This window comes from Mastacembelus armatus, chromosome 16, assembly GCF_900324485.2.
Source record: "Mastacembelus armatus chromosome 16, fMasArm1.2, whole genome shotgun sequence".
NCBI classification, from domain to species: domain Eukaryota; kingdom Metazoa; phylum Chordata; class Actinopteri; order Synbranchiformes; family Mastacembelidae; genus Mastacembelus; species Mastacembelus armatus.
The window spans coordinates 17,591,982-17,603,676 of NC_046648.1; the positions used below are offsets into that span (position 1 = coordinate 17,591,982).

General features: G+C 41.1%; 2 protein-coding genes across 3 annotated transcripts; one reads left to right on the forward strand and one right to left on the reverse strand.

Moving 5' to 3' along the window:
* flot1b (flotillin 1b) lies at positions 1 to 5,860 on the reverse strand. Its single transcript, XM_026317528.1, has 13 exons — positions 5,722 to 5,860; positions 5,106 to 5,161; positions 4,567 to 4,642; positions 4,261 to 4,351; positions 3,613 to 3,756; positions 3,353 to 3,472; positions 2,981 to 3,076; positions 2,710 to 2,862; positions 2,308 to 2,489; positions 2,139 to 2,184; positions 1,834 to 1,971; positions 1,300 to 1,464; positions 1 to 1,209 (listed from the first exon to the last, which is right to left on the reverse strand). The coding sequence occupies exons 2-13, from the start codon at positions 5,146 to 5,148 to the stop codon at positions 1,180 to 1,182; spliced, it is 1,284 nt and encodes a 427-aa protein (XP_026173313.1). The 5' UTR covers positions 5,149 to 5,161; positions 5,722 to 5,860; the 3' UTR covers positions 1 to 1,179.
* A 1,061-nt stretch (positions 5,861 to 6,921) lies between these two features.
* Positions 6,922 to 11,398, forward strand: tubb5 (tubulin, beta 5). Of its 2 annotated transcripts, none has more exons than XM_026317522.1 (5): positions 6,922 to 7,055; positions 9,691 to 9,799; positions 10,001 to 10,111; positions 10,210 to 10,454; positions 10,575 to 11,398. In XM_026317522.1, the coding sequence occupies exons 1-5, from the start codon at positions 6,999 to 7,001 to the stop codon at positions 11,385 to 11,387; spliced, it is 1,335 nt and encodes a 444-aa protein (XP_026173307.1). In that variant the 5' UTR covers positions 6,922 to 6,998; the 3' UTR covers positions 11,388 to 11,398. The 2 variants fall into 2 exon arrangements, with proteins under 2 accessions (XP_026173307.1, XP_026173309.1); XM_026317524.1 differs by having other exon boundaries at positions 10,004 to 10,111.
* Positions 11,399 to 11,695: the final 297 nt, after the last annotated feature.

Below are 11,695 nucleotides of genomic sequence, written 5' to 3' on the forward strand. Positions count from 1 at the left end.
ACTGCTGAGTTTTGACCAGGCACTTGGTGGTAATTCATAAAGCTGAGCACCTGAAAAACTTAGTGAACAGTTTGAGAAAAAGAAAACTCTGCATCTGAGGTTATGATCAGAAGTAATGCACTATCATTCAAAATGTTACACAGCATATTCTATAATACCCAGTATCACATTACAATGGAAAATAAGGCGAGTATAAACCCCAGGCAGCAATCACAGAGCAGCAGCCTGGTTAGTGAAGTTTGTGACAGTCATTTGTTAGTCTTGCCATGTAGAGGCCAGTACTCCAGGAGAGACTGCAGTAAAGACAAGTCTGCATTGTTTTTTCCACCACAACATACTTTCACATACTTAGATTGCTTTCAACAGGAAACCTCTAACTTGTTCCAATCAACCACTTCCTTTCCCTTCATTTAAAGCACAAAGAAAATCTTCCACTTACTGTACAAATGATATGATTTTGATTTTTTCATGTTACTGCACAGACACCTGTGGAGCAAACCTGCAACACACTGTTTCTTTATAATGTACAAGTGGACAAAAAAGAAACACAAAACTAGGCTGTGTTAAGTTAAACAGTCTAAAATGATAGAAACAATATAACCACAGACAATAGCATGAAGTTGTGCTGGGATGAAAAAGAACTCAGCAGCATTTTCTGAATTGAAAGGCACAGAGAAACTAAACTAATGAACTATAGTCATAAACATTTTCTACATAAAAAAGTAAAACAAGAACAGTTTAATGACCTGGTCCCTATTGCAGGGATAATGAGGTTGATTGCAGTTTGAATGTAAAAACTTAATGAAGTATAAATGACAGGTACTCCTACTTGTACGATCAAGTGAGCTGAGGCTTCTATCTGCTTTAGCCAACAAACATGTAGCTTGATCAATTTACGAAATCCCTTGCAACAGCTTATGCTGTCCCTGAAGGCAGAAAACACACCAGACCAGAACAGGCCTATGAAAATAAACCACAATAAAGAGGAAGAAAAATCCCATCTGGTTTATATGGAGGAAGATCTAGCAAAAAGAGACACATAAGTGCAGCACATGCATGAATACCGTCAGTCATCAACTATGTTGTTGCGTTGTTGTTGCACTTCTAGGCACGAGGTGATGTGAAGCTCCCAGTCTGAATATTGGTCACACCTCTCCTGATTCCTTCTACTCTCTCTTCTTAATGCGCACGAGCAGTCTTCCCTGCAGCCTGTGAAGTCAATGCAAGAATCAAGAAATAACGGCCTCTGTCTCATAGATTATCTATCTCTCTTTCATACCCACATACTGTATAGTGTACCTGGGAGATGTTGACTCCGGTGAGTTTCTCAACAGTGGAAGGCAGCCTCGTCATGATATCTAGGACCTCTCCAGCAAGTTTGGATGCTCCCACCTCTGAGCTGCCACTGGACACCATAGTGATCTTCTGGGCTGCCGATAGTGGCTTGCTGATCTCCTCTGCCATCTGCAGGACAACAAAATAAAACCACTGGTGTCAACACACTGAAGAATATGTGTCCACCATTTTAATGCATGTTTCAATTTGAGCATTAAAAAACCTGAGTAGAAATACCAGAAATCTTTAAATATTTCCAAAATAATTACTAAATTTGACTGAGGTGGAAAGCATCCATTAAATTTGTGCTATGTTTCGACAGAAACTCACTCAAAGGAAATTAAAATTGCTCCCACGTGATGACAGTGATGGGGTTTATCAGTTCTCTGTATTTAGTATAAAAAAAACATGTAGCAAAATGGGCCTGATAATCACAGTGAACAGCTCTAATATCATCTATCTATCACCCCTTCATCAATCTATGGGAAGCAGACTGACCAGTGGCAGGTTCTCCAGCAGCATGTCCACCATGGCTCCATCTTTGTACTGCTTAAAGGCCTCTGCCTTCTTGACCATCTGCTCAGCCTCTGCACGACCTTTAGCCTCCAGGGCAAAAGCCTCTGCCTCTCCCTTCATCTACAAGCACACGCATAAGTTACAGTAAAGCTTAAAATAGATTGTCAATATTGATGTGTCTCTCAACGGAAAAAGCACAAAACCTTACAGATAAAAAAGGAGACTTCTCAGAAAAAACACCTAATAAAGGGTGACAGAAAAGAAGAAAAAATGTGTACAGTACGCACTCTGATGGATTCAGCCTCAGCCTCAGCCTCCATGATGAGCTGCAGGCTGCAGGAAAGATGAGAGACTACAGAGTCAAGAGTCAAATTGCATACACATGCTCTTGTATTGAAACCTTTTTAACTTTCTTCATTACTATACGAGACAACAGTATTGTGCTCTGGTACTCACCGCTGTGCTTCAGCCAGCTTCTCAAGCCGGTATTTCTCTGCTTCTGCAGGCTTCTTAACTTTAGCCTCCAGCTCCTTTTCCTTGCGGATGATCTCCTGCTCTTGCAGAGTGATCTGCTGTGATCGCTCCACTACCTGCACCTGCATCTTTTCCTCCTCAATGCGCTGCTTGGTCTTGGCAACCTGAAAAAGGAAGTTCCAACACTACTGTGACCGGACTCAATAAAAAGTGATCAGATGTGGTCTACAATCTGGACTGGTCTTACTGCTAAATACTTGGCCAGCCAGCTTAAAAAGTCAAAATTTCAACATCATACACCATACAGTAAACCGAATGCCTTTCAAAATAAAAAACACTCATGGCATGTCCTTAGAGGATCAGATTACGAAGAGGTAACTGTACCTGAAGCTGATACGCCATTTCTGACTCAGCCTTCTTGGTGTTGACCTCATAATCATAGGCAGCCTTTTTCAGCTCAAAGTCTCTCTGGGCTTTTGCCATCTCAATTTCATTCTTGTATTGAGCTGACACCTTCTCTTGCATTGCATGTGCCTCCTATAAATTGACAGTTGCAGGACAGAGAGGGAAATGTCTTTGTACTTATCTTCAACTGATCTGTATGGACAACAGGCAGAGTGACAGGAATAACAAAAGAACAAAGGGGGCATTTCACCTTCATGACAGCATCCCGTTTGTATTGAGCTTCTCCAATCCTGGCATCCCTCTGTACTTGGGCTGTTCTGGCTTTACCCAGGGACTGAAGGTAATCCTGCAAGAGCAAGAGGCAATATGTTTTTACAGGCAACACAGAAAGGTAGTGCATTAGGCAAACATACACAAAAGGGAAAAGTTACCAGGGAAGCACATGGGGTCTAGCAGCATTACTGTAACAGAAGACATTATCTGGGAATAAAAGCTTTTATGTAAAACATGTGGGCTCACAGAGACACTACATATCCCTGCTGCTCCAGTCGGCGCGGTACTTTGGTTCTCTGATTTTGTCATTAATGTTAGCAGAAAACAAATACGAACAGAGATAAAGTACCTGATCATCATGAACGTCTTTCAGTGTGTAGCTGACAACACCGATTCCCATGTTGACCAGGTCAGAGGAGGCCACCTTAAACACCTGCTCAGAGAACTTCTTACGGTCCTGGTAGATCTCCTGCACACAGAAATAGATATTTATTCATAACAGCCATTACCTGCATGTAGGTTTTACGTAATGGCTAAATTAGTGATGAATCATAAACACAGAGATTCAACACTATCGTCTGTGGGTGGAGAATGTTAGGCAACACCAACCTCCACAGTCAAATGGGCAATGATGGCTCTCTGGTGTCCCTCCAGTGTTTCCAGTGCAATCTGGGCAATCTCACTCTCAGATTTTCCCATAAACATCTGGCAGGCGGTGGCCAACATCTCCTTGTTCTGACCTTGGATCTTCACCTGGAAAATAAAATGTGAAACGGCAATAGCTTTTAAAAAGCAGTGATGTGTAAATTGGCTTGAAATGTGCTAAGTCTCCAGCACAGAAATTAAAAAACTAGACTAGATTTTTTTTTTTCTTTATTCTATTCAATCAAAAACATGCAACTTTTATATATAACTAACAAACTATTCATTTAAATTCTGAATACAAGTGTTTTTTTGCTGTGTTAAATTTATTTCATCTAGTTTAACTTTTCCTGCATTCCTATTTCTAATCAATCTGTAGTTACTTGTTTCTATGTATTAATATTTCACTCATACAGTGGTCTCCAGGCCTGTGTGGGAAACAGACTATTTCTGTAGATGGGCACTGGTTATAAATAGCAGCTGACCCCTTTTCCCGCCATTTGCTGTTCATGCAAAATCCTGTCAATCCATTATGATAACTTTTTGTGGAAATATGCATAGCTTTTTAGTATCTCAGCCTTTTGGTATCTTATTCATCCAACTCTCAAAGCATACCTGTGCAATACCGGTGACAGAGATCGGGACACCATGCCGAGTGTAGACTTTGTCACTCTTCACATTTAGAGTCAGGGTGTTGAGAGTGATTCTGAAAAGAAATGGCAAAAAATAAAAGGAAAGGGGGGATGGATCAGATAAAATAACAGGAAATCAAAAAAGCAGCCAGACCAACAGCCTGGTAACAGATACAACACACATATTTAATCATATCTCTTATATGCTGAGGAATACCCTGAGTTAGGCAGCTATATTGTCGCAATCTAAAACAGAGAAAGAGAGAAAACAGACTAGAAATTAGATCACCTCTGGATCTTCTGAATACATGGGAACACAAACACTCTTCCTCCAGCAATCATTAGAGGAGGAGAACGACCAAAGCCTGCAGGGAAAGCGAGAAGAGGTAAACTATCATTCAGTACAGCTATTTACTCATGTACATGAGTTGGGTCAATTTACAAACTTGTATTTTGACAATGTGAATAAAACTTTTCATCTATAGCTTATTCATTACATAAACGTGAAACATTCCTATCTTACAACATATTGACAATAAGTGTTACTCAATCTCATCTTATCTTATTAAGATATGTGACAATGAAATCACACAACCTGACTGATCCACTATATACAAAACTGGTGTCCATTTACAACATGACTATAATAACATTTTACACCCTGTAGTACAACTACCTCATTTTTTTGTTTGCAACAACAATATGGAGGCCAAAGTGTTTCAGTTTCCAACGGGGAATGTTCTGGTTTTCTAAACATCCTATTTTAATGTGAGAACTAATCATACAAACATAAGCTAAAGGCAATTAGAAATCAGGCAAAGGTCTTACCAGACACAACCATGGCTTCATTGGGGCCACAAGTGTAGAACATCTTGATTTCTAATCTGAGATAAAAATGAATGCAACCACATTACCACAGCAAGCTAAGAAAAAGACACTTTTTTAAAAATATTTTTGCGCAAACACTAATTTCTTAACTCCCAGTTAGCTACTTTAACTGTATTTAAGTTACTGACACCAGCATAAACAGGAATTAAAAACTTTGAAATATTTATTCATATTTTGCTTAATTATCATGTTCTAATGAACTGTTTGCGTGTGAAGGGAGACGTTAATAGTATGATAGTAACTCAGACTAACTGAGACTGAGACTGAGACCTGAGACCCCCCCCCCCCCCCCCCCCCCCCCCCACAACTCCAGTACACAGTAACTTAGTCTGCTCGGTTTTAATGTTACCAAATGCATTGGGGCAGGTGAAGTTTAAAACCGAATAAAGATATACCAAACCAGCTGGCATGCTAAGGTTAACGTTAGCTAACTAGAGGTTAAAGGGCAGGGGAATCGGGTGTGAGGCGAAAAAAAAGCAGCACCGTGTTTACACCACAGCTATTACCCGCTACCAAACCATGTAACAAATACAGCAAATTGTTCCGGTTTACTTACCGATGTCACAACAATGCGAATGGCAACTTTTTTAAATCGGGGTTGACTTTTTATTTCTGTGGGTCGGTGATATATAGTGTTCAATCGTTTCCCGTCAACTGGAATGATAAAAATGTCCGTTTATAGGTTTAGAGGAAGTGTACGCTGACCACGCCCCCACCCTCATCTACAACAATGACGTCTGTCTGACGACATCTAGTGGTCGCTAGTGACAACTGCACCTCCACGTTGTAGCCATGTGATCTAGCTTGTTACTTTAAACAATAGAAAGTTGCTTTGTCATTTAGAATTATTTCATGAATTCGGTTATAAAATAGTTTAAAATGCCATCACGAGTCAAATATAATATTCATTGTCCTGTTTTATTCTCACAACAATCCAAGACCCAAGATTACTCAATTTACTATGATAGATAGCCTATTAGAAAATTTCTAAATATTGATATTTGAGGAGTTGGAACTTGCCTTTTTTTATCAGTCAATTTATTCGTTAATCGACTAATAATCTCATCTCTAGAGTGGGTTTTTGGTGCATAAGAAAATTATGAAACTGACATTTAAGGAGGGGGGGTTAGTGTGAGCACAGCAAAATATGTTTGGCCCCTCGGGAGGTTAATCCGACCCTAACATCAGACATTATGACTAAGCAGCTACAGTGCAAACACTGTCATCACTTCGTTTCAGAGTCAACGCATAGCGTAGAAGAAAAAAAAAAGCATGTCATGGTAGTTTGATGCAATACACCAAAACCATGGTCTACCATGGCTCCTAAATGGACCCTGTGGTGAGACTGTTTTATCAACATACAGATATGTCCAAATAATAGCAAAGCACTCTGAGGAGAGGGGCTTGAGCTGACTGACCCCGTTTTGTCCGAAGCTTGAAACTCAAATTCCTGCCATCTGTCGTTCCCGCGGGGGAAGTTACAGTAAGGGGGGTGATTTTAAAGTGCTGATCAGCAATTTTCCTCTGCTATCTGAAACAAAAAATCTAATACATCTTAACTGGGTGTTTCAAGACACCAGCTGCTAAAAATCCAGTGAATCTAATTTCCACTCCCCGATCTGCAGCAGCGCTCCTCCTCCCGGCTCTGCACCAATCCTGGTGCGCAGCAGCTGTGTCGGGGTGTGGCCACGCCCGCCCCCCGGCTCCAGCCTGGCTTTGGAGACCCTCCAACATTATAAATCCATTGTCCGGCACACTCCTACAAGTCTGCGGTCGGTTCCCCGTTTAACAAAGTAACGTTTTCGCTCGTCGTTGAAAACTTTCGCATCCACAATGAGAGAAATCGTGCACATCCAGGCCGGCCAGTGCGGTAACCAGATTGGTGCCAAGGTAAGAAAATAAAATTTACTGAGAATTTATTTGTTCATGTGCAAAATTTAACGTTTCTGTCATTGTTGAAAACGCCCCAGGCTCCATATGCAGGACATAATCATTATATTTATTGAAACAAGGATCTTAATATATGCAGGAATTGTGTGCAGTAAAGACAAAGGAATTCTTTTGTCTCCTCTGTTCACATGCATTTTACACACATTATAGACTACCTTTGTTTATTGGAACACATCAATCAAATGATCAGTAGTAAAAGTCGATTGTTGGTGAATCTGTCTGTGTTTTTCTGTCTGAGTCCTGTGCACTGCGGTAACTGCTAGGTGGGTGTGGAGCAGCGGACCGTGCTCACACTGAAATAACGATATAACGGGACTCTTGTGTCTCGACGGGTTTTGTTCACGCAGCACCGGGCGTGTCTGCGCCTCCGAATGGATTCAGCTGACCTCAAGACATTGTCTGGAAAGAAGAAAGGGAATCATCTTATTCTTTCTTTGTCAGCGCCTTTCACTCAGTGTATTCTGCAATCCTCTGGTTTCTTTGTCTTGCACAGGCAGATATGACTGGAATTTCAGACAATGAGTGGGAGCTGAGATGAGAGGCCTAGTTATTTTTCCACTGGTGGATCAATAGCCCATATTGATTATATATAATTTCTGTGGGCTGTAGATGCTGTCTGGTGTGTCAGATGGTGAGAAAGCAGGAGAGCTGTTGAAAGGGTGTGGCATGAATAATTAAGTGAAGACAAAAATATTTCTCCTTTTTTAAAGACGGCTGAACTGCATTTTCTGCCACATCCTCTGTACATTTAGGGAAATACATTAATGTGCTTTCTTTTGTTATTTTATATATACTTTTAATTCATTTGATAATTTTCTGCACAATGGGACCCCACTCTGCCGCACAAGTACAATGCATCAATACACCACCCACCCTATCTTATAGTAACACTGCAGACCACAGCAGAAGGGTACATGTGTCTCTGGTATACTATTACCCTTGTCTTATTATCTCCTTTGTTTTACAACTGATCATTTGCTGCAGGCAGCATGTGTTTAAGTGGGACCCCTTGAAGGCACCGAAATCTTGCCCTGGAATTCAAATATAATTTGGAGACCACATTAACAATGGCCATATATGTTAGTGGATACATCATTATCTTGTTGAGTTCTGCTGACTGAGATTTTAATGTCCTGTAAAGCAGGCCTGTCTTTATAATCAATGTCTTTCCTGTCTTAACCAAATTAGGGGCAGGGTGGGGGAGGACTGGAGGAAACAGCTGATGCTCAGTGGGTGAAGTCATTGGGTTCTCAATTGACTTATTGACTTAATGTGCAAATGCTAGTAACATCTTGGTAGCATGGGTATAAGACACACATGCAACATATAACAACATTATGTCTATATATATACTAACAATACTAACATATATATATATATATATATATATATATATATATATATATATATATATATGTTAGTATTGGCTGTTTATATTTTGTAGCATTTCCAAAATACTATTTGATGGTTGATTCTACCAACTGCAAGAAATTAATTTTTAGGTGCAAAATGTAAAATTGTGCTACAGTTCTCATTTGGTTTCCATCTCGCTTTTATAAAGCATGCAATATAATTTGGGTTTTTGCATTTCCCCACTATGCTGTTAATAATAACTACTCAGTGGCCTGGCAGTGAGGATCCCCATCCCATTGGTTTCCATTCCCCCAGGACTCATTGACTCAGATGTCCAGTGGAAATGATTGACAGAATTTCTGAAGGGCTACACTGTGGTGAATTAGGTCAGGGTGTGGCTTTGCTTTCCGTCTTATTGTCCTCATTCTATCACTGTACTGTTTTTCAGTTTTTACTAATGGCTCACATCACTATCAAATGCTTGTCGTTGTCACAGTATTTTGCTTTACCCTTTTGAATATTTGTTCACTTTCTTTGTTCTGCCGTGCTCTGATCACCCTCATATTAAGGTCACTTTTGTTTCACATGGGCTATTAAATGTCATGATACTGGGTCCACAGCTGACTCCCAGTCTTTTGAATACTAAGCTGCAGCAAAGCCTGCTTATATAGATTACTCTAATTCCTCCTATTGCTGCTGCTAGCAGAAAATCAGACAGAATGCCAAAAATGTCTCAGTTGGAAAAATATCAGAAAAATATATACATTCAGATGACTGCCTGTGTATGCAATGATTGCACTCACTTATGGGATCTAATGCATACACATTCATAAAGATCTGAGTGTGCTCCTTTAAGAGTCAACAAGACATGAATACAAATCTGAAGACAATCAGTATCTTCAGTGTACTGTGACGTCCTGCAAATGAAATTAATTTTCAGTTTTTGCATACTTTTGACTGATCTGGAGTCTCTTTGTGTTTCCTCCTTTGCATTTTACATTCTGCTTAGGCATCAGTCAGAGATTATGGGAATGTTAACAGCTGCGTTGGATGAAATGAGTTCAGATATGGCTTACTGGAAGGGAGAAAAAACCCTCTCATTTTTGTCAGAATCCAAAAATCCAAAGCCACTGCTGTTTTTCTCATTTAAAGCCTTAAACCGCTTTGCTACTGAGTAGATGTGTACTTCTTGTAAGTAACTGTCATTTAATACCTTCTCCAGTTCTGGGAAGTGATCAGCGATGAGCACGGCATCGATCCCACTGGGACTTACCATGGAGACAGTGACCTGCAGCTGGACAGGATCAGTGTTTACTATAATGAGGCTACAGGTTAGCTACCTTCCTATCATCATTATTATTATTGAATTTTTCATTAATTTTTTTTATTTCTTGCATCTCCTGGTATGCATACATTTTCTAACATTTTGTCCTGTGTAACATCCAAGAATATGGTTTCCTGCATTATTGAGCTGGTATGATTTCTCTCCCCTTCTCTCTCTTTTTCTCTTTTTCATTGTCTTTCTTGTGGAGGAGGTAAATATGTGCCTCGTGCCATCTTGGTGGACTTGGAGCCTGGCACCATGGACTCTGTGAGGTCTGGGCCTTTTGGCCAGATCTTCAGACCTGACAATTTTGTGTTTGGTGGGTGAAATAAAAACATTTATGTTACTGAATTAGTAAAGCCTTTCATGAATAGGAGGAAAGAATGGCTCACCTGCATATCACTCCTGCTCATCCAGGTCAGAGTGGTGCTGGAAACAACTGGGCCAAGGGTCACTACACAGAGGGAGCTGAGTTGGTGGACTCAGTCTTGGATGTCGTCCGCAAAGAGTCAGAGAGCTGTGATTGCCTGCAGGGGTTCCAGCTCACCCACTCTCTTGGTGGTGGAACTGGATCTGGTATGGGAACACTGCTTATCAGCAAGATCCGCGAGGAGTACCCTGACCGTATCATGAACACTTTCAGTGTGGTGCCTTCCCCCAAGGTAACATACCCTCGTGATAGAGCATGAACACTTTTAGATTTTAATTTTAGTTTTTCTTGACTTAGGCTTTCCCCAGAGATCATAAGATTAAAGAAAAGTTCTGTGTGTTTTTGTCCTCAGGTGTCAGACACAGTGGTAGAGCCTTACAATGCCACCCTGTCAGTGCATCAGCTTGTAGAAAACACAGATGAAACCTACTGCATTGATAATGAGGCTCTGTATGACATCTGCTTCCGCACTCTCAAACTGACCACACCCACCTACGGAGACCTTAACCACCTAGTTTCCGCCACCATGAGTGGAGTCACCACCTGCCTGCGTTTCCCTGGTCAGCTCAACGCTGACCTCCGCAAACTGGCTGTCAACATGGTGCCTTTCCCCCGTTTGCACTTCTTCATGCCTGGCTTCGCCCCCCTTACCAGCAGGGGCAGCCAGCAGTACCGAGCCCTCACAGTCCCTGAGCTCACCCAGCAGGTGTTTGATGCCAAGAATATGATGGCTGCATGCGACCCACGTCACGGCCGATATCTGACCGTCGCTGCCGTGTTCCGTGGCCGCATGTCCATGAAGGAGGTTGATGAGCAGATGCTCAACGTACAGAACAAGAACAGCAGTTACTTTGTTGAGTGGATCCCCAACAATGTCAAGACTGCAGTCTGTGACATCCCACCCCGTGGCCTCAAGATGGCAGTCACTTTCATCGGCAACAGCACAGCAATCCAGGAGCTGTTCAAGCGCATCTCTGAGCAGTTCACAGCCATGTTCCGTCGTAAGGCCTTCTTGCATTGGTACACAGGTGAAGGTATGGATGAGATGGAGTTCACTGAAGCAGAGAGCAACATGAATGATCTGGTGTCTGAATACCAGCAGTACCAGGATGCCACTGCTGAGGAAGAAGGTGAATTTGAGGAGGAGGCTGAAGAGGATGCTTAAAGATCAAGACGTCAATGCCAAAATGAAACATAGTCAGAAAGCAACAACCACAAATGTAACCAAGGAACAACCTTAGTGTCAAGAGCATTGCTAGACTCAAACTTTAGTGTACATTTACATTAGATAACCCTTGTCATTTACTGCAAATAAAAGTTGTCCAATGAAAACTTGTCTTCTTTTCATTATTGCATGCATATAAATGATCCTCAACTGTCTGATAAAACATTAACTACAGTTTAGCTATTACATTCAGTCGCATTTTAAAAAGTCGTAAATATATGGATATAGAGGGATTTCCGGTGATGGCT